General features: G+C 47.9%; 1 protein-coding gene across 1 annotated transcript; it reads left to right on the forward strand.

The window, feature by feature from the left end:
• Positions 1-3,374: 3,374 nt before the first annotated feature.
• Positions 3,375-20,098, forward strand: LOC120432803. The gene is given in 8 exon segments (XM_039598010.1): positions 3,375-3,509; positions 4,260-4,390; positions 4,536-4,782; positions 4,865-5,281; positions 16,178-17,035; positions 17,128-17,532; positions 17,534-18,695; positions 18,864-20,098. Coding segments are annotated over 8 exon segments (4,590 nt in total).
• The last annotated feature ends 491 nt before the right edge of the window (positions 20,099-20,589 follow it).

The raw sequence follows: 20,589 nt of genomic DNA on the forward strand, positions 1-20,589 counted from the left end.
TTAAAGAGATCTGTTTATATTTAACAGGGAGTTTGCGTAAGCATGGAACATGACACTGGTGAGCTTACTGATTAACCACTCTTCTTAGTCAACCTTTAATTTATTATGTTTTTTAGATTTTTTTTTTAACTGTGAAACGTTTTATTGCGGCTCCAAAACCAACAGCAGCGGTAAGCTAGATGACACACAACAATAAACACATGTAATGCACTTCTGAGCTATTTGTTCTTGCAATTATTTTTGACAGGTCTTTATCAATTGAGTTCTGTCTTGCTGGGGGTCACAGACTTCTGCAAAAACTGTCTAATAGAGCTCTGGGATGGTTTAGGGTGGTATACTGCAAGATACTATAGATGCAGCAGCAGCAACAGTTACAGTAGACACACTTCATTAATATCACACTCAAGTGACTGCGTTTTATCTTCCCATTGCACTGATGGGTGAACAGTTCTCAGGTGCCTGTGCAGGTTGTTTGTGGAGCCGGCTCTATATGATATATTTCTTGCAGACGCTACACTCTGCCTATGTATTGTCAATAAAATTGAAATGGCTCCAGATTTTGCTTCTTTTCTTGGTGTCACTCATTTTCACTACTATATCTTTCTAATGTGATGATGTTGTCTCTTCTTGTTGCCCCTGGCTCTCTTTCTCTCCCTCTCCCTCCTCCTCTGTTCCTGTGCTACTGCGAGGGTAACTACCGTATGGGCTCAAATTGTGGTCATAAATATTTTGTACTTGTAAATCAAAGCTCCATAAAGCACCGCTCCAATAGCCAAACCCATCTATTCTCTGATTGGATAGTTAAATTTGTGATTGACATGACATTGACCAATCAGATGAAAGGAAGAAAAATAGGGTCAAAATTCGTACTTGTAACTTGAAACTTGAGTGCAGAGTTTCACACGTATTTTTTGGCTAAGTCTACACACAAAACTTTTTTACGCACACACAAATTCTTTTTACACAAACAAATCCTGATTTACAAGTACAAAATATTTATGACCACAATTTGAGCCCATACAAGTGAGACAGAGAGGGTGAGAGAAAGAGAAAAAAAAGAAACAGGGCTCCCAATAAGGAGCCAGTTCCCGTCGTTCACTTCAAAGATCCGGCTCTAGGAGTCATTTCGTTTGCGGCCGACACATCACTATCAGGTACTCCTTAGCCCAGCGCTTCATGAACAGGTAAGACGTGCTGCACTTGCCTCCATCTACATCGACAATATACGTGGCATCAATGGCATGGTCGTGGCCTTAAGCAGCAACAGATGGTTAGGAGTCAAAGCCTCCAAATCATTAGGATCATTAGAGGCTTTGGTTATTGGCCTGCTGTTTACAATAGCCTCTGCCTCACAAAGAACTGTATAAAGGGCTTCATCATCCAAATTTTGCATTTTCAAAATGGAATTCAACACCTTCCTAACAGACCTTATGACATGTTCCCAAACCCTGCCATGGTGGGAACCAGTAGTAGGATTAAAAAAACCAATTTATGCCCTTTTGCTGCAGCATCATGGATCTGAGCCTGATTCCACCATTCCATTTTCGCTGCTTTTAATTCACGTTCACTAACCATCAAGTTTGTACCATTATCAGATCGCATCTCCAATACCTGACCCCGTCTTGATATTATCATCGGAGCGCATTAATAAAGCAGTCTTTGCCCAAAGATGACAAGACCTCCAAATGCACAGCAGTCACCGCCAGACATGTAAAGATAATTCCATGCATCTTCACTATACACCTTCCACGCTTAACTTGAAAAGGTCCGAAACAATCTACTACTACCTGAGAGAATGGAGGTTCATCTGGCTCATCTGAATATCTCCCTTTGTGACAATAGCAAAGAACCACATTCTCTGCCTTGTCAAGTGCTTGTACTGAGAGAATTCCTTTAATGGCATGGTCCTTATTGGCCATGCAAGTCTCTCTTAAGCTTTGACTCTAATGTGACTAAAGAAACATTTGAGGAAACACTCCCTTTCAGGTGTTTCCTCTTCTAGCTAAGTTCCAATAGCAACCTCTTGAATCTAAGAATTCATGCAACCATTCTTTTCAGATGGCTCCAGGAGAAACAGTAACTGATGAACTTCATTATACCTTTTTTGTATTAATTTGCCTCAACAGCATCAACTAAAATTGCCATTTTAACCTTGGGATCATTTGAAGAGACCTTTCCAAAATCAGGGTTCACTGGCCAATTAATTTCTGGTTCAACAAGAAACTTTGGTCCTGTCAACCGCTGTTCTACAGTCTTCTTATTATTTGGCATTTTTACCTGACTGCACCTGAGAGGTAAACCAATGGTATAATAAACATCAACCAACTTAACTAAGTCTATCGCTGACATGAACTGCTGATCTTCTCTAGACAAAGCAAATTGCTAATCAAGAATGCATTCTGGAAAATCAGTCTTCATCTGACGTTCCCACGGCTCATCCAGTCTTGCCACGGAAATTCTATTGACACTCACACCAGCAATAACGGTCTTACAGTCTTCTTTGAGAAGGCCATTCACCGTCCAACCTAGCATAGTTTTTACTGCATAGGGATCTCCATCCTGACTTCTACCAACATCCCATGGCTCTAAAGCCTTGGGAACATTGGTCCCGATCAATAGGTCTCCCCTGTGAATTTATCTCCAGTACCTTAATATGCTATAAGTGTGGCTGTCTGTCGAGATCTTCCTGTCAGGGAATATTGCATTAATGAATGTGTCACGGTTCTGGGTCCATCGGACCCAGTATTTTGAGTTTATTATGTTTTGGTTTATTTTTGAATGATGGATGTCTTCTCTTGTATTGCTGATTATGGTGGTGGTGGTGATGATGATTACTTGGTTCTTGTTTCTGTTTATTTGTGATTAGGATTTGTGTTCTCATGTTTTGTGTGGGTTTAGTGCCAGGTGTCATTTTCTGTCTGTCTCTCAGTGTCGAGTCTGCGTCTTTGTGTTGGGTTCATGTTTCCTGTTTTATTGTGAAAGTCTTTGTCTTATGTTAGTGTGTGCAGCTTGGTTCCCCTGTCTCGTCAGCCCTGATCTCTCCCAGCTGTGTCTCCCTTCTGTTGCCCATTCCCTCATTACTACCCTGTGTGTATTAGCCCTGTGTTTGTCCTTGCTCAGTGTCGCGTCGTACCCTCAACTAGCTGTGTGTTCTGTTTCCAGTGTTCCTTGTGTTTAGTCATCTGCTCAGGTTTAGTTTTGTTTTCCAGTGTTTCAGACCTTAGTTCCTCTATTCCGTCTTTTGTTGTCTTTTTGGTGAGTTTAGTTAATTCAAGGTTTTTCCCAGCAATAAAGCTGCGCTTTTAAGTTGAACCCCGTGTCTGAATCCTGCATTTTGGATCCACCTCTCCTGCCTGCCTGCCACACAGCCAACCATGACAGAACGACGCGACCACAAAATGGACCCAGCGGACTCAGGTTTTGCCACGAAGGAGGAAATGCTCAAGCAGTTGAAGGATTTCTGCCGAAGCGTAATCCACGCTGCAGACAAGCCCAAGAGACTTATTCAGGTAGTGTTTTTTGATCACTTATTGTCATCCACAACTTTGACCGTCAGTTTTATGGACATCAAAAGGTTAAGACAAATAATCACAGGTCTGAGAGCGAGACTCTGCTTCGAACTGTTTGATATGGGCAGTCCAGGGAAAGAAGATTCAGCTGCCCTCCTGGAGGCCCTCGCCTCTTGGTATTCGCGGCACCAGCGACCTTTTCCATCATTATTTGTTGCCAAATCACTCGATCCGCCTTTAAAGACGAAACTGCACCCTCACCATCCTCAACCCATCACACCTCCACCTTCATCTGTGGTATCACTCTTAGCTGCCCAGCCTCCAGAAGCTCCCTTAGCTGCCCAGCCTCCTGTAGCTCTCTCAGCTGCCCAGCCTCCTGTAGCTCTCTCAGCTGCCCAGCCTCCTGTAGCTCACTCAGCTGCCCAGCCTCCAGTAGCTCACTCAGCGGCCCAGCCTCCAGTAGCTCACTTAGCTGCCCAGCTCCCAGCAGCTCACTTAGCTGCCCAGCTCCCAGCAGCTCACTTAGCTGCCCAGCTCCCAGCAGCTCACTTAGCTGCCCAGCTCCCAGCAGCTCACTTAGCTGCCCAGCGCCGCCTGTGTCTCCAGTAGTCCAGGCCCCAGCGCCACGCTCAGTGCAGTGCCAGTTGCTTTCGTGTCTGCCAGTGGACTCCTTATCTGCTGGTTTAGCGATGGCTTCCGCTGGAGGGTCCGAGGGACCGCTCCGGCCTTCGTCTCGTGTCTCCGCTGGAGGGTCCGAGGGACCCGTCCGGCCTTCGTCGTCAGTCTTCGCTGGAGGGTCCGAGGGACCCGTCCGGCCTTCGTCGTCAGTCTTCGCTGGAGGGTCTGAGGGACCCGTCCAGCCTGCAGCCTCACCGCCTCTGGCTTCCACGCCGCCGCCAGCTGCAGCCTCACCGCCTCCGGCTTCCACGCCGCCGCCAGCTGCAGCCTCACCATCCTCGCCAGCTGCAGCGCCTCCGTCTCCGGCTTCCACGCCGCCGCCAGCTGCAGCCTCACCATCCTCGGCAGCTGCAGCCTCACCATCCTCGCCAGCCGCAGCGCCTCCGTCTCCGGCTTCCACGCCGTCGCCTGCCGCAGCCTCATCGTCCTCGCCAGCCGCAGCCTCATCGTCCTCGCCAGCCGCAGCCTCATCGTCCTCGCCAGCCGCAGCCTCATCGTCCTCGCCAGCCGCAGCCTCATCGTCCTCGCCAGCCGCAGCCTCATCGTCCTCGCCAGCCGCAGCCTCATCATCTTCGTCCTCGCCCGTCCAGCCTCCGTGTCTTCGTCCTCTTCAGCGTCTGAATCAGCTTCAGCCTCGCCTGCAGCAGTCTTCTCATCGGCCTCCGCTTCAACTGCAGCGTCTACATCACCGCCTGCAACAGTCCCGCTGCCATCAGGTTCCGCGTCTTCATCCGCGCCTGGCCCAGCCTCCGCGTCTTCGCCTTTGCCTTCGTTTGGTCCAGCCTCGTCTGATTCAGCTTCGTCTGGTCCTGCGGTTGCCACGCCGTCGTGGGACCTGGTCCGTCCTGTTCCGCCTCGCCTCTGCCGGCCGCTTTCCGGGCCTCTGGGTTGGCGTCGTGGTCGTCGAGGACGGCCTCCAGATGGAGTTCGTCGCCACCGTTGGCATCGCGGCCGACCTCCGGATCTGCTCAGTGGCCGCCACTGCCTTCCAAGTGGCCGGCCTCCTGATTGGCTTTGTCTGCATCGCCGCCGTTGCCGTGTGCACGGTCGGCCCCCGGAGCCTTTTGCCCGTCGCCGCCGTTGCCGTGTGCACGGTCGGCCCCCGGAGCCTTTTGCCCGTCGCCGCCGTTGCCGTGTGCACGGTCGGCCCCTGAACTGTTTGCCGTTGCCGTGTGCATGGCCGGCCCCTGACCTGTGTTGGCTCCTGTACGGCCGACCTCGGGTCGACCCCCTGCGCTTCTCATGGACTCTTGTTGAGCTTTACTTTGGTTTCACAGTGGACATAGATGGCCTCTTTCACTCCTCTTTCAAACCATCTGTCCTCTCTGTCCAATATGTGAACATTGGCATCCTCGAAAGAGTGACCTTTATCCTTAAGATGCAGATGGACTGAGAAGAGCCACCTCCACGGGACAAGACTCAGCAGTCCATCTGCATCTTAAGGATAAAGGTCACTCTTTCGAGGATGCCAATGTTCACATATTGGACAGAGAGGACAGATGGTTTGAAAGAGGAGTGAAAGAGGCCATCTATGTCCACTGTGAGCGACCATCTTTGAACAGAGGCGGTGGTTTACGACACCAACTGTCTGCCATCTATAATCCAGTTTTGAGTTCCCTCCCAGACGCCTATGCGCCCACTCACATCCTGGGCCATCTGACCTCAGGAAATCACATGATAGGGTGGGGCCAGGTTTCACAATGGGCTCACCCGAAACCCTGGCTGATTAGGTCCCACACCCACTTTCACACCTTGGCGCATGTGATTAGAGGATCACCAGGGGGTCCTTTGTCCCTCCTTGGGGGGATACTCCCACTGGGTTTAAATCTGGGACTCTCGGCCATTTGACCTTAGAACTGAAGAAGCTTCTCGGATGAGAGGTGAAACGTCTTCAAGCAACTCAAAGAAGTCCAGACGCTTTTCTTTGCAAACTCCTTTGACTACGATGACCTGGATGACTGAGAACCTTCAGACATCTTGTGCTCCTTGTTTTTTGTTTGGTTTCTGTCCCTCCGTCCTGGACCCCCTCCGCCCGCCCTGGTTTGGTGCTCTTGTTTCGTTTTGGTTTTTTTGTTATGGCTGTCGGGAGCCAGCCCTTGGAGGGGGGGGTACTGTCACGGTTCTGGGTCCATCGGACCCAGTATTTTGAGTTTATTATGTTTTGGTTTATTTTTAAATGATGGATGTCTTCTCTTGTATTGCTGATTATGGTGGTGGTGGTGATGATGATTACTTGGTTCTTGTTTCTGTTTATTTGTGATTAGGATTTGTTCTCATGTTTTGTGTGGGTTTAGTGCCAGGTGTCATTTTCTGTCTGTCTCTCAGTGTCGAGTCTGCGTCTTTGTGTTGGGTTCATGTTTCCTGTTTTATTGTGAAAGTCTTTGTCTTATGTTAGTGTGTGCAGCTTGGTTCCCCTGTCTCGTCAGCCCTGATCTCTCCCAGCTGTGTCTCCCTTCTGTTGCCCATTCCCTCATTACTACCCTGTGTATATTAGCCCTGTGTTTGCCCTTGCTCAGTGTCGCGTCGTACCCTCAACTAGCTGTGTGTTCTGTTTCCAGTGTTCCTTGTGTTTAGTCATCTGCTCAGGTTTAGTTTTGTTTTCCAGTGTTTCAGACCTTAGTTCCTCTATTCCGTCTTTTGTTGTCTTTTTGGTGAGTTTAGTTAATTCAAGGTTTTTTCCCAGCAATAAAGCTGCGCTTTAAGTTGAACCCCTGTGTCTGAGTCCTGCATTTTGGATCCACCTCTCCTGCCTGCCTGCCACACAGCCAACCATGACAGAATGGTCATGCTTTTCTGCGTAAATAAGTCAGGCAAGTCACGATAGTGATCTAAATCCAATCCAGCTACTTCCAAGTCTGAAACTATAAGGCTACTGACCATTTTCTCCCATTGTACGCAAGAGTATGCCAGTTTTCCTTTCTGAAAGGTTCAGCCTGTTCATGAGCCCTTCAGTACAAAATGATGCTGAACTCCTGTGATCTAGAAAAGCATAGGTTATCAGTGACTGATTGCCTTTCTTGGACTTCACTCTAACTGGTATTATGGAGAAATTTTGTTCACCGGCCCTAGTAACACCACTGCTTTGCACAGAATACGTAGACCCTTCATCTGGTGGTTCTCCTTCTCCTTTAGTTTGCACTGAAACACTTTCCCTCTGCTTGGAGTGCATGTGTAAGTTTCTGATTACAGACTTTAGAAGACGTTTCCTACAGTCCTTGCTTTTGTGCCCAATGACAGACAGCCAAAACACACTGCATTCTCTTTCAAAAAGGATAATCTTTCACTGTGCAACCTTCCTTCAAATGAAGGATCTAACATATGCCCAGCTCCACAAAAGAAGCAAACCTTTGCTACAACTGAACCACTCTCTTGCATTAATGCAGATTCAAGCTTCCTATCCACCTTTGCAACTGTACGATGAAGAGCTGATCCAGTGTTCCACGACCAGGACGAAAACCGCATTGTTCCTCCTGTATCTGAGGTTCGACTAATGGACGGACTCTCCTCTCTAGCACTCTGGCTTAGACTTTCCCAGGGAGGCTGAGGAGTGTGATTTCCCTGTAGTTGGAACACACCCTCCGGTCCCTTTTCTTAAAGATGGGAACCACCACCCCGGTCTGCCAATCCAGAGGTACTGATCTCCACCCTGAGATCCCTGATCCCCACGCAACATTGTAGAGGCGTGTCAACCAAGACAGCCCTACAACATCCAGAGCCTTCAGGAACTCAGGGCGGACCTCATCCACCCCAGGGGCTTTGCCACCAAGGAGTTGTTTAACTGCCTCAGTGATCTCGCCCCCAGAGATTGGCGGGTCATCCCCTTCGTCCCCAGACTCTGCTTCCTCCACGGAAGACATGCCAGTAGGATTAAGGAGATCCTCAAAGTATCCCTTCCACCGCCTGACATTTTTCTCAGTCGAAGTCAGCAGCGCTCCACCCACACTATACGCAGTGCAGGTAGAACACTGCTTCCCCCTCCTGAGTCGCCTGACGGTTTGCCAGAATCTCTTCGAGGCAGTCCGAAAGTCTTTCCATGGCCTCTCCGACCTCCTCCCACACCTGAGTTTTTGGTTCAGCCACTGCCCACGCTGCGTTCCGCTTGGCCTGTCGGTACCTATCAGCTGCCTCCAGAGTCCCACAGGCTAAAAAAGCCCGATAGGACTCCTTCAGCTTGGTGGCTCCCCTCACCTCTGGTGTCCACCATTTGGTTCGGGGATTACCACCACGACAGGCACCAACTACCTTGCAGCTGCAGCTCAGTGCAGTGGCTTCGGCAATGGAGATGCTGGAGTCCATTCGGCCGCCTTTCACCAGAGGCAACTCCAGACTGAGACAGAGTCCAGCCACTCTCCAGGAGGCTGGTTCCAGAGCCCAAGCCATGCGTTGAGGTGAGCCCGACTATATCTAGCCGGTACCTCTCAACCTCACGCACTAACTCAGACTCCTTCCCCACCAGAGAGGTGACATTCCATGTCCCAATTGCCAGTCTTGGTAGCTGGGGATCGGTCCGCCAGGACCTCCGCTCCTGCCCACCGCCCGGCTCACAATGCACCCGACCCCTATGGTTTCTCCTGCGGATGGTGGGGCTGCAGGAAGATGGGCCCATGTCCCTTTTTTGAGCTGTGCACGGCCGGGTCCCATGGACTAAGGCCAGACCACCAGACGCTCGCCCTCGGGCACCCCTCCCTGGGCCTGGCTCCAGGGCAGGGCCCCGGTAACCCTATCCCGGGCAGGGTGAACTGTTCTCTCGATGGTCTTGTCATAGGGGTCTTCTGAATTGCTCTTTGTCTGGTCCCTCACCCAGGACCAATTTGCCATGGGAGACCCTACCAGGGGGCAAAAGCCCCCAGACAACATAGCCCCTGGGATCCCTGTGACACACGAACCCCTCCACCACAATAAGGTAGCGATTCGCGGAGGGGGGTAGCGAGGGGGATACGGAGGGGGGTACAATGGATTTCAATTACGCTAATTCAATTTCAGTTTTAGAATCTTTTATTCAAGTTGAGCAATTCAGATTCAATCTGAGCAATTCAAATTTCGAATTTAACTTATTCAAATTCAGTTTCTGATGGTGCAAACTTCTGCTTATACCTCAGTCAGTTGGGGAAAAAAAACATTGTACAGAAAACCTGCTTATCCATGTCTAAATTTCACCTCCTGTGTCCTGAATCTTTATTTACACCTTCAAAAGCAATGGCTGTAAGTTTATTGACTGTTCTGGTTTGCTTTATATGTTTTATCAGAGCTGATTTAGAGATTGTTTTGTGAATGTACTTGTACCAGGAATTAACCTTATCCTAGAAGTTGATTTTGCTTAGAGCGCTGTTAATGAACATAGAAATGATGCTAGCGATCTAATTTGCATATGAAAGGATTGCTAAAATGACTGTTTATCATTAGTAGCAACTTTCATGCATGTTTTCTAGCACTAGCCATTTCCTTTGGTGCATTTATTTCACATGTCAAAGAGCTAAATCATATTTTAATTTCGTTTTTCTTCTTCTTTTTCTCCTTTCTTCTTCTTCTTTTTTTTCTTTTTAGTTTCACCCTTTCATCAAGTTATTCAAGCCACAATTGTAAACAATTGTAAGCTGTCAAGAAGACCGTAATAAAGGAGCAACACGCTCAGTTTCCTGGCTCATGTAAATTTAGTGTTGTTACAAAACAGCTGCGTGTAGGCAGAAAAGGACCCAAATGCAAACTCGCAGAGACTAAAAGTAAACTCAAAAAACACAGCTTTATTGCTGGCAAGGTGGGACACAAATAACAATACAAAACTAAACTAGGAAAACTAATACACAAGAAGGCACAGGGAAAATCACACACAGCTATGAGGGAGGATGCGACACTGAACACAGGAAGACTGAGGACTTAAATACACACATGAGGTGATCAGGAGAAGTGGCAACACATGGGGGAACAGCTGAAACAAATGAACATAACGATATCACAGGGGAAGCTTAAAACTAAACACAATGAACACAGGAACACAGGACCTCTTTCAAAATAAAACAGGAAACATAATGAAACGCACAATTGAATTGAATCGGGACCCTGTGAATCAGAATCAAATGGGTTATAGAAATCAGTCACGGTACCCAGCCCTAGTGAGTAGCCTAGGCCCGACAGACAAAAAGAACTATTGATAACCTTTTTGTTAAGTTAAGGCCTGATCCGTCTAAAAATTCATAGCCAGTACTCTGAGATGGAGCCATCAATCTTTGAACGCTGAAAAAGCACAGTGTATCCAGAAAACACATTATATGTTGTGATAAATGCACTGTGCAAGTGTCCCCTCTCCCCACTGCCTTTCAACAACAGGCAGCAGCAAACAGGTCATCAGAAGAGGCCGATGTGATGACTAAGTTTAACACTGTCTACAATATTACCAAAGAGTGCCAAAGCACTTTAAGCACAAGCACTTTTTCAGTAATGTATCTTTCTTGTAGAACTGTGCTCCAAATAAAGAACTTTGTGTTGACAAGATTTTTAGTTAATCATTTACAAATCAATATTGTCTGTATGGACAGCAATTTTCCACCCAAAAAGTGCACATGTAAAACTCTGGTGTTAAGCGATGCAGTTGAAAAATTTGGGTGCGCCTAACTTTTGTGCTGGTGCGCCTAAGAAAAAAAATTAGGCACACCAGTGCAACCGTGGCAAAAAGTTAGTCTAGAGCCCTGCGGAGGGAAGTTTCATACTTATAAGTTTAACGAGCTTAAATGTTAACTAAGCATGTTTAATCAGTTCATATTGGTTGGCAGCAAGAGGTGAACTGTGTTTATAATTACAGAGTTCTTACGATCTTTCAAGGTCATTTCAACAGGTCTGTGGTGCAGTTCTGTAGGATATAAGATGTCTGCTAGAGGGGATGCTTTTTTTTGTAATTTATCAAAAGATTTAATATTAATCATTTTCAAGTATCTTTATTTTTCAAGTATCTTTATTTTACTTTTTCACCAATCATTTTGTAACTTTTGTAAGGCACTGTGTTTGATGCAATTGTTGAATGGAATAAATGACACAGAAGATTGGCATATAAGTTAAGTTTTGTAGTGTTTATCGAGAGTCCGTGTTTTCTTCTTCTTAAACACAAATTAAAGGGAGGTTAACATCTATCAGTGTTTGTTTATTGTTAAATAATGCTATAAAGTGAATAGTAGTTGCACAATGTGTTTAGTCAAATTGAAAACAAGATTTCATGAATGAGAATTAGAGATGAAACGATACCAATTTTTTAAACCAATACGATACTGATACTTGGATCTGAGTACTTGCCAATACCGAGTACAAAACCCGATACTTCCAACACACACACAAAAAAAATGCAATGAATTGGAAGACAGATTTTATTTTATTCGCTGACGATAAAAAATAAAATATTATTAAAAACTAGAAAGCGAAAATTTCAGAAGAAATTTTATGTGTGCCTATGCCGCTGCTAATCACTGTAGTTTGCCATTCATACGGCTACAGAGAGCAAAACTCAGAAGAGCAGCCATTCTCCACCATGAACTATGGTAAAAACAAACACCGCTCACGCTTCACAGATGACAGCTTACAGTTTTGTGTAAAGATGAAGTTACTTTGTACAGCGCCGATTTGCAGGCGCTGTGCACACAGGTTCATGAGCAGAAGTCCCATTGTACCACGGCAGACCCGACAATGTTTGCATGAACACACTTTGAAGCATTACATTATAGACCACTTTTCACACATGCATTCACTTTTTGTTTTTGTTATTTTTACACAGTGTTCTGAATTATGAACAATGGTCTACAGCCAATCCTGTGTATTATTATACAAACTTTGGTTGTGAGATTCAGATAACTATTTAATAAAAGCTAAATATTTTATATGAGAGTAAGAAAGAAAAGTATATCTTTGTGTCCACCTTTCTCTGTTAATGCCCTAGCTTCCCCCCAAAAGCTTTGCTAGATCCGCCCCTGCACAGTTACCAGCTGTCAGCTACACAAAAAGGAGCTTGGTCTTTGTCTCTCAGAAACAACTCATAACTTCCCTTCAACTCATTCATGTCACCTAAAGTGTAAACCTGTTTCTCCATCACCAGTTCAGCTCTGATGATTCAGTAAGGACATCTCCTGATTTCATCTTCATGCTCCAGCAAACATCAGCTGATACTAGAAATTAAAATCAAAAGAATTCTAACAACAGCTGATCAAGCTTAAACGTGCTGCTGTTGTTTAGCGCGATAAATAAGAGCGAACAGCCGATCATTGATCAGTTTCATGATTGACGTTTCAACACGCGAGAGAATGACAGGGAGGCTTCGTAACGACAGAATAAATCATAATGTTTTCTCTGAATGTGGGGACGATTCCGTTTGTACAGCACGGCAACTCTATGAACTAACCCTAATGAATAAAATAAAGTCCAACGTCAGTAACTTAGTGCGCACACAGCTGTATATAAACTCCCGTGGCATTACGATTGTAAAGGTCAACGAAAATAAATTACACCTAAACTCGGTTTATATCTGACCCAAATAGAGTGCAGTTCATAACTTCTTACCTGAAATTCAGTTCACCTCACGCTCCTGCCTTCGGTTTCCAGCATCATCGGCCCATATAAAGCGAAAAATAAGTCCAGCTAAAACACATACTGTCGGCGGCGACCGGGTGCTGACACGAGTTTCACCCGCCTCAATATAAGCCAAGCCTGGGTGCTTTTTGAAGGGTCGCTAGCGGCGCTAGCTAGCTAGCCGGCTATCAGCAACACATAAGAGAACTGCTGCTAAATAAACTACACCTAAACTCGGTTTATATCTGACCCAAATAGAGTGCAGGTCATAACTTCTTACCTGAAATTCAGTTCACCTCACGCTCCTGCCTTCGCTTTCCCTGATCCATGATTGACCTCGCGTTAGCAAACACCGGTCGATCGGCGGTTGCAGCATGTCCTTTCTGTCATACACGGTGGATAGCTGCCCACTGTTGTAGCTCCGCATTATAGCACCACCAAACAACTCAGTTATTTTTCCACATCCAGCTGTAACTCCAATTCTGTGCGAGCATTTGCGAGAGACCGGGAGGTGAAAGGAGAGAGAGAGTCCCTCGCTGTCCATTTGCAGCCAAGTCGCGGCAGCTAGCTAGGTAACCCGGCTAGCTGTCAGGCAGGACCGAGGTCGTCAGAGCATTGTCGCTAATATGGGATGTCTTGATAAAACAAGCAGATATTTGAAGTTTACACACCTACATTCTCGCCTGAAAATATCTTAAAAGTTTATTTTGTGACCTAGAAACACTAATAAAAGACATATAAAAGCGAAGTGGTGGCCGCCATTGTTTAACTCCAGAGGTGTGCTATGAATTGTGGGATATGGAGTTTTCCACCAAGCATAGAAGCCATTGTGTTTACCGTAACTATTCAATGGTTCGCGCAACCTTAAAACCTCAATGGTTCCTGAAAGCAGCGAGGCTGTCTTGGCGCCATTGATATTGTCGTCATTACGGTATCCAAATAAGGGTAGACAGGCTGTACCACTCCCGGCATACCACTAGAGAGAGCCAACACACCACAAATGAAGTTTGAAATTTGTTTCAATGGGACCAAAAGATGGCGCCAACACACCACAAATGAAGTCTGTTTATTTGGCGCCAAAAGATGAATTGGCCTAAATTTGCACTAAAATATTAATATTTAAAAAACTATAAAAGTCATAAACACCAAAAGTCATGACATAATAGTCCAGCTCCAGCCGCACAAAATGATCTAATATGTAACCCTAATGTCAAAACTGTTCGCAGCAGAGGCGCTGGAAAATTTTCACTAAAATATTAATATTTAAAAAACTATAAAATTCATAAACACCAAAAGTCATAGCACACCAAAGCTTTTCTCAAAACTGCGGGGCGTGATACGTGCCGAAATTTAGGCGGAAGATGGAGAATAATAATAAGAAGAAGAAGAAGAATAAATCCGACGAATAGTAATATGTGTGCCTCTTGGCATAGGCACACATAATGACCACAAAAATAAAATTTCAAGTAAAATATATGAGCACTTCTGTTAAATTATTGCAGAGTGTCCACATTGTAATTCAACAAAATATTAGTGAAATATTTGGCACTGTTTCCAGCTTTCAGAATAATAAATAAACACTTCTGTTTGGAATAAAAAAATACAAATTAGATTTCAGAATAAAATAAACACTTTTGTTAAATTATTGCAGAATGTCCATATTGTAAACAAACAAACAAAATAGCTAAAGTATTTTGCATTGTCTTCAGCTTTCAGATAGACATAACATTAATGAACCTATTACAGAGTATCCACATTGTAATAAAGAAAATATCACTGAACTATTTGGGACTCTCTCCAACTTTCAGATTGAAAAATAAACACTTCTGTTCAGAATAAAATAAATAAAAATTAGGTTTTAGAATAAAATAAACACGTCTAATAAATTATTGCACAATGTCCATATTATATCCAAACAGAATAACAGTGAACTATTTGGCACTGTCTACAGCTTTCAGATCCACATAACATTAATGAACCACCTATTGCGGAGTGTCCACATTTTAATCAAACAAAAAAACTTCAGTCAGAAAGCAATGGTGTGATCTCTGAACTAAGCTGTTTTGGGGAAATTGAGAGGTAGGTTCTTTTTGATGAAAAGAATCATCTCTCCATGATCAGCTGTGAGCCTGTTTCTGCTTCCATTCACAATGTGTGACACTGAGCTGAACAGCCTTTCACTGTTAACACTTGTGCATGGTGCTGAAAGGTATCTGCCCGCCAGTTTAGCCAGATTTGGGAACCGCACTTTATTAACCATCCAGTATTGTAGTGGTTTGTATTCTCGTAAAATTGCGGCCTCTCCAAGATATGTCTCTAACTTTACACTAGAACTTACCGCAGCTCTGCCCACCGATGCTGATGCCTGCTCATCTGCAATTTCATCAAACATGCTGTCCAGACTAGTAATGGGCTGTTCACTGCGTGCTTTTCTTGAAGGTGGTTCATTCAGGTCATGATGGTCCTGCTTGTCTCCAGGCAACCTTAGCAGCTCAAGTTTCAGCATCAATTTGGCATTTGCAGCAGTTGCTGGAGTAAAAAACAATTTTTATATCTAAAACAGCAAAAGAAAAAAGTTAGCTGACAATAGGTTTGCTTACCATTTTTTGCAGTCACACAGAGTTACATAAAAAGTCATATTCACACATACATAGCCAATCTGAAAGCTGGAGTCTCACAAATTTAAATACAAAGTCACAGACACATACAGTTGCGTACAGTTATATTCACACACAGTCACACAGTTACAGTCACACACAGTAGCGAGGTGATGTTATAGAGTGGGTTTTCCTCCACATCAGTGAATTGCGTCCTGACAGCTGCAGCCAAAGTTCCCTTCATTGCTTTGATCCCATGGTCCTCATCAGTCTCCCTTGTTAGAAATCTGTGGAGCACAGTGACTGCTGGAATGACGGCTGTGGCCATGGTATCTGAAGAGCTGACTTTTCGAATTAACTCCTCGAATGGATGAAGAACAGATTTCACCTTCTCCTTCTCCAGATATCACCTTCTCCAGCAGTGTCCACTGGTGAGCCATGAGCGTATCAGGGAGTCCATATTCAGACACAAATATTCCCAGAGCCCGTTTCTGCTCGATCCATGACTGTATCATATTGTGGCGTGTTGGGGGAGCGGCTGTTCTCTCCCATCATGCCTTGGGAAATGTGCTGCTGTTTAATGTTCTTGTTTTGTTGTTTATGTTTATGTTGCTTTTGGCTGTTACATTGAATGTTGTGTTTATGCTGTAGTGAGTTCAATGACAGTTATTGTTGATGAAAGAATGTCGTACCATGAGTGAGTTCAGGCTTGTGTTTATTGACCCTCTGAAGCAGTGTGGTACCAAGGTGTGTTTTAATAAAGAGCTCCCCTTACCAGTTTGGGGTTGAACTGCAATCTCTCTGTGAGCTTCTTTGTTGAGATTCCTCTGCATGCCACATTGGTGTCAGAAGTGGGATTCCAAGAGCATGGCCACTATTCTGAAAGAGGAAGAGGAGCTGAGGAAGATTGAGGAGCTTATCACTTGCCTGGAAGCGGTGAATGGATCCCGACTGAAGAAGCAGGGGGAGCTCCGGGCAGCAGCAAGCCAGCCAGTGGAAGATCTGTGGGGCTTACCAGATGGAACCTCACAGCCCCGCCCACTGGGAAGCTGTCGGAGCAGCCAAGGCATGCTGCAGGCTCCAGGACCACGAGCAGCCAGCCAGCCTCCGCTCATGGTGGTGCTGGGGAGCAGCACACCCTCACTGCTGGCAGCCGAGGGGGACAAGGCCAACTGTCTCCAGGACCCAGTACAGCTGCAGCCGCCATCCGGGGCTCCTGTCCGGGGGAGCATGAAGCTGCCACGCTATAATGGGGAAGCACCTCCAGAGACCTACCTTATCCAGGTACAGCTGGCTGCTCAGCTAAATGGATGGTCAACAGAGGAGACAGCTGTTCAAGTCGCCCTTGCCTTGGAAGGCAGGGCACTACAGATCCTCACAGATCTTCAGCCAGAAGAACGTTTAAGTTGGCCTGCTGTTGCCAGAGCAATGCAGAGCAGGTTTGGCCTCCGTACACATGCGGATGATGCCCGAGATAAACTTGCTAGCCGCCCACGGAGACAAGAGGAGAGTCTGGGTGCCTATGCTGCTGACCTATGTCTTTATGCACGTAGAGGGTACCCTGCTTTTGATGCTGCAGCGCAAGAAGAGCTTGCTCTCCAGGCTTTTGTCCGGGGTCTCCAGCCAAAACGACTACAAGAGCACATCCGTCTGCATGCACCAGAAACCCTGGCGGCAGCTCTAACTGAGGCCGAAAGAGTGGAGCATGTGCTCAGCCCAGGTGCACACAGCCCTGTGACCTTGCCGGCACCACCTGTAGAGCCCTGATAGACACTGAATCCACGCTTTTCTTGGTACAGGCCGGAGTCCTCCCTGGTACTGACGGCCCAAGACCGCAGGGTTGGCAACCTACTCAACTCCACATCACCAAGGAAGTCCCGCTGCCTGCCTCCACTTTTTCAGCCAGCGTCAGGAAGCCTGAGGACCTGTCACCACTGGCGGTGGAAGGGGCCTCTCCTTCACCAGCGGTACAGCAACTGTCCACAGAGACCAAGCTAGCTGTCGAGGACCTATACCAGAGGAGCTGCGAGGGTCTCCAGGCTGATCAGCAACGGCAGCTGCGGGAGATACTCGACTTGTTTGCCGACATCTTTGCAGCCAAGGATGAGGACTGCATGCAAACCAGCCTGGTACAACACGACATTGACACTGGGGATGCACAGCCCATCTGCCTCCGCCCTCGTCGCCTTCCCTTGCCAAGCGTGCGCAGCAGAGCAGAAGGTCAGGGAAATGGCAGAGGCAGGCATCATAGAACCCTCAAACAGCCCCTGGGCGGCCCCAGCCGTACTGGTTCGGAAAAAGGATGGTACCTGGCGATTTTGTGTCGACTATCGTCTACTCAACAGCGTCACTCGCAAGGACTCCTACCCGTTGCCCCGGATTGACGATGCCCTCGACGACATTGCTGGGTCCTGCTGGTTCAGCTCCCTCGATTTGCGCAGTGGCTACTGGCAGGTGGAGCTGACGCCAGAGGCCCGCCCAAAGACTGCTTTCTCCATTGGCCAGGGACTATGGCAGTTTAAGGTGATGCCCTTCGGCCTCTGCAATGCCCCAGCCACATTTGAGCGCCTAATGGAGAGGGTTCTGGCTGACATTCCCCGCGACTGCTGTGTGGTCTACCTGGATGACCTCCTCGTCCACGCGACAGACTTCGAGAAAGCCTTGGCTAACCTGACTGCGGTTTTCCATGCTATCCGCCAGGCTGGCCTTCGTCTCCACCCCAAAAAGTGCCACCTCTTCCGAAAGGAGACAACCTTCTTGGGTCACGTTGTCAGCGGAGCAGGGGTTTCCACCGACCCTGCAAAGGTGGCTGCTGTGAAGGACTGGCCCATTCCGGGCAACCCTGCTGAGTTGCGGAGCTTCCTTGGCCTGGCATCATACTACCGGCGGTTCGTCAAGGACTTTGCTACCATTGCAAGCCCCTGCACCAGCTCACACAAAGGGCGGGAGTTCCGCTGGAGTGAGGACTGTGCCGTGGCATTTGATCGGCTCCGATCTGCACTGGTTGAGGCACCGGTGCTGGCCTACCCAGACCTGCAGCTTCCTTTTGTCGTGGACACCGATGCCAGCAACACGGGTGTGGGGGCTGTACTGTCGCAGGAAGGCCCTGAGGGGGAGCGGGTCATCTCCTACTACAGCCGTTCCCTCAGCAGACCGGAGAGGAACTATTGTGTCACCCGTCGAGAGCTGCTGGCCATCATCCTGGGTCTCCACCATTTCAGACCCTACCTCTACGGGAAGAAGTTCCTCCTGCGCACAGACCATGCGTCCCTCACTTGGCTGCTCAGCTTTAAAGAACCGGAGGGACAGCTAGCCCGGTGGTTGGAGACGTTGCAAGATTACCACTTTGAGGTTCGTCATGACTTCAGTGATCGCGTCACCACAGGGCGGCCATGAGAGAGACTCTGTTCCGGGTGGGCATTGTAGCAGTCTTCAGGCCCAGTCCACCGCAGGGGATACCGAGGGTCTAGAGGCCATGGATCCCCAACAGCTGCAACACGACCAGAACCAAGACCCTGCCCTTTCCCGGGTTCAGTGTTGGATTGGGGCTGGTCAGAGACCATCATGGCCAGAAGTATCTGCACTGGACCTCGAGACCAAGGCTCTCTACTCCCAATGGGCCAACCTCACAACGGCCTCCTCTATCGCCGCTGGCAGGCTCCCGGGGGTCACCGTGAGGTCTTCCAGCTCTTGGTACCTCAACAGTTGCGGTCCAGGGTCCTCCAGCTGGTCCATGGGGCGGCGGGGGCAGGACACTTTGGAGTTACCAAGACTCTGCGGCGACTTCGGTCTCGGTTCTACTGGCCCGGGTGTCGCCAGGACGTAGAGCTCCATGTCCATCGGTGCGATGCCTGCACGGCTCAGAAAGGGCCTTCCCAACGCTCTCATGCCCCCTTGCAGCAGTATCAGGTGGGGGCTCCCATGGAGCGGGTTGGTGTGGACATCCTGGGACCCTTCCCCACCACAGACCAGGGGAACCACTATGTCCTGATTGCCATGGACTACTTCACTAAGTGGCCTGAGGCCTATGCAGTCCCTGACCAAAGTGCTGTTACCACCGCTGAGCGTCTGGTCAACGAGATGTTCTGCCGGTTCGGGGTACCAGAGGAACTGCACAGCGACCAGGGCCGGAATTTTAAGGCTGCGGTGTTTAAGGAGGTCTGTCAGCGGCTGGGTATCAGGAAGACCCGGACGACGCCACTGCACCCCCAAAGTGATGGGTTGGTGGAACGCTTCAACCACACCCTGGCCACCCAGCTTGCTATCCTGACCTCCCGCCAGCAGCGTGACTGGGATCAACACCTTCCCCTGGTCCTAATGGCCTACTGTTCTGCAGTCCAGGAATCTACTAAGTGCACTCCAGCGGCCTTGATGTTCGGTCATGAGCTTCGTACCCCAGTGGACTTGGTGTTTGGATCCCCCCCCGAGCAAGAAGTGTGCGGGGACCCCGGGTTGGGCTACCTCCACAACCTCCTCGCCCGGCTACGTGAGGTGCACCAGTTGACCAGGCAGGCTCTCCGAGATGCAGGCTCCTGGCAGAAGCGAGCTTATGATACCCGCTGCAAGGGTGAAGGACTCTTGCCAGGTCAGCATGTGTGGGTCTACAGCCCGGAGAGGAAGAAAGGGCTTTCCCAAACTGATGAGCCAGTGGGTTGGACCCTGCACTGTTCTCGAGAGGCTGTCCGGCGTGGTCTACAGGGTGTGGCTGGTCAAAGCGGAACAGGGTGGTCGTACTCCATCGTGATCGCCTGGCACCCTATCAGCCCTTGAGTCCACCCAGGGAGGAGCCAGGGCCCCAGCTTCAACCGCAGGCCCCCAACCTGGCCTCAGAGGCGGCTGGGGGACCGACGGAACGTCCTCAACGACACCGTCGCCTTCCCCAACACCTCAGAGACTTTGCTTTGGACATGCCGGTTGCTGGGGACAGCTAACCACTCAGGTGGGGGCTGTGTGGCGTGTTGGGGGAGCGGCTGTTCTCTCCCATCATGCCTTGGGAAATGTGCTGCTGTTTAATGTTCTTGTTTTGTTGTTTATGTTTATGTTGCTTTTGGCTGTTACATTGAATGTTGTGTTTATGCTGTAGTGAGTTCAATGACAGTTATTGTTGATGAAAGAATGTCGTACCATGAGTGAGTTCAGGCTTGTGTTTATTGACCCTCTGAAGCAATTCAATTCAATTCAATTCAATTCAATTTTATTTATATAGCGCCAAATCACAACAAAAGTCGCCTCAAGGTGCTTTATATTGTACAATAGATCGC

This window comes from Oreochromis aureus, linkage group 14 (assembly GCF_013358895.1).
Source record: "Oreochromis aureus strain Israel breed Guangdong linkage group 14, ZZ_aureus, whole genome shotgun sequence".
Lineage (NCBI taxonomy): Eukaryota > Metazoa > Chordata > Actinopteri > Cichliformes > Cichlidae > Oreochromis > Oreochromis aureus.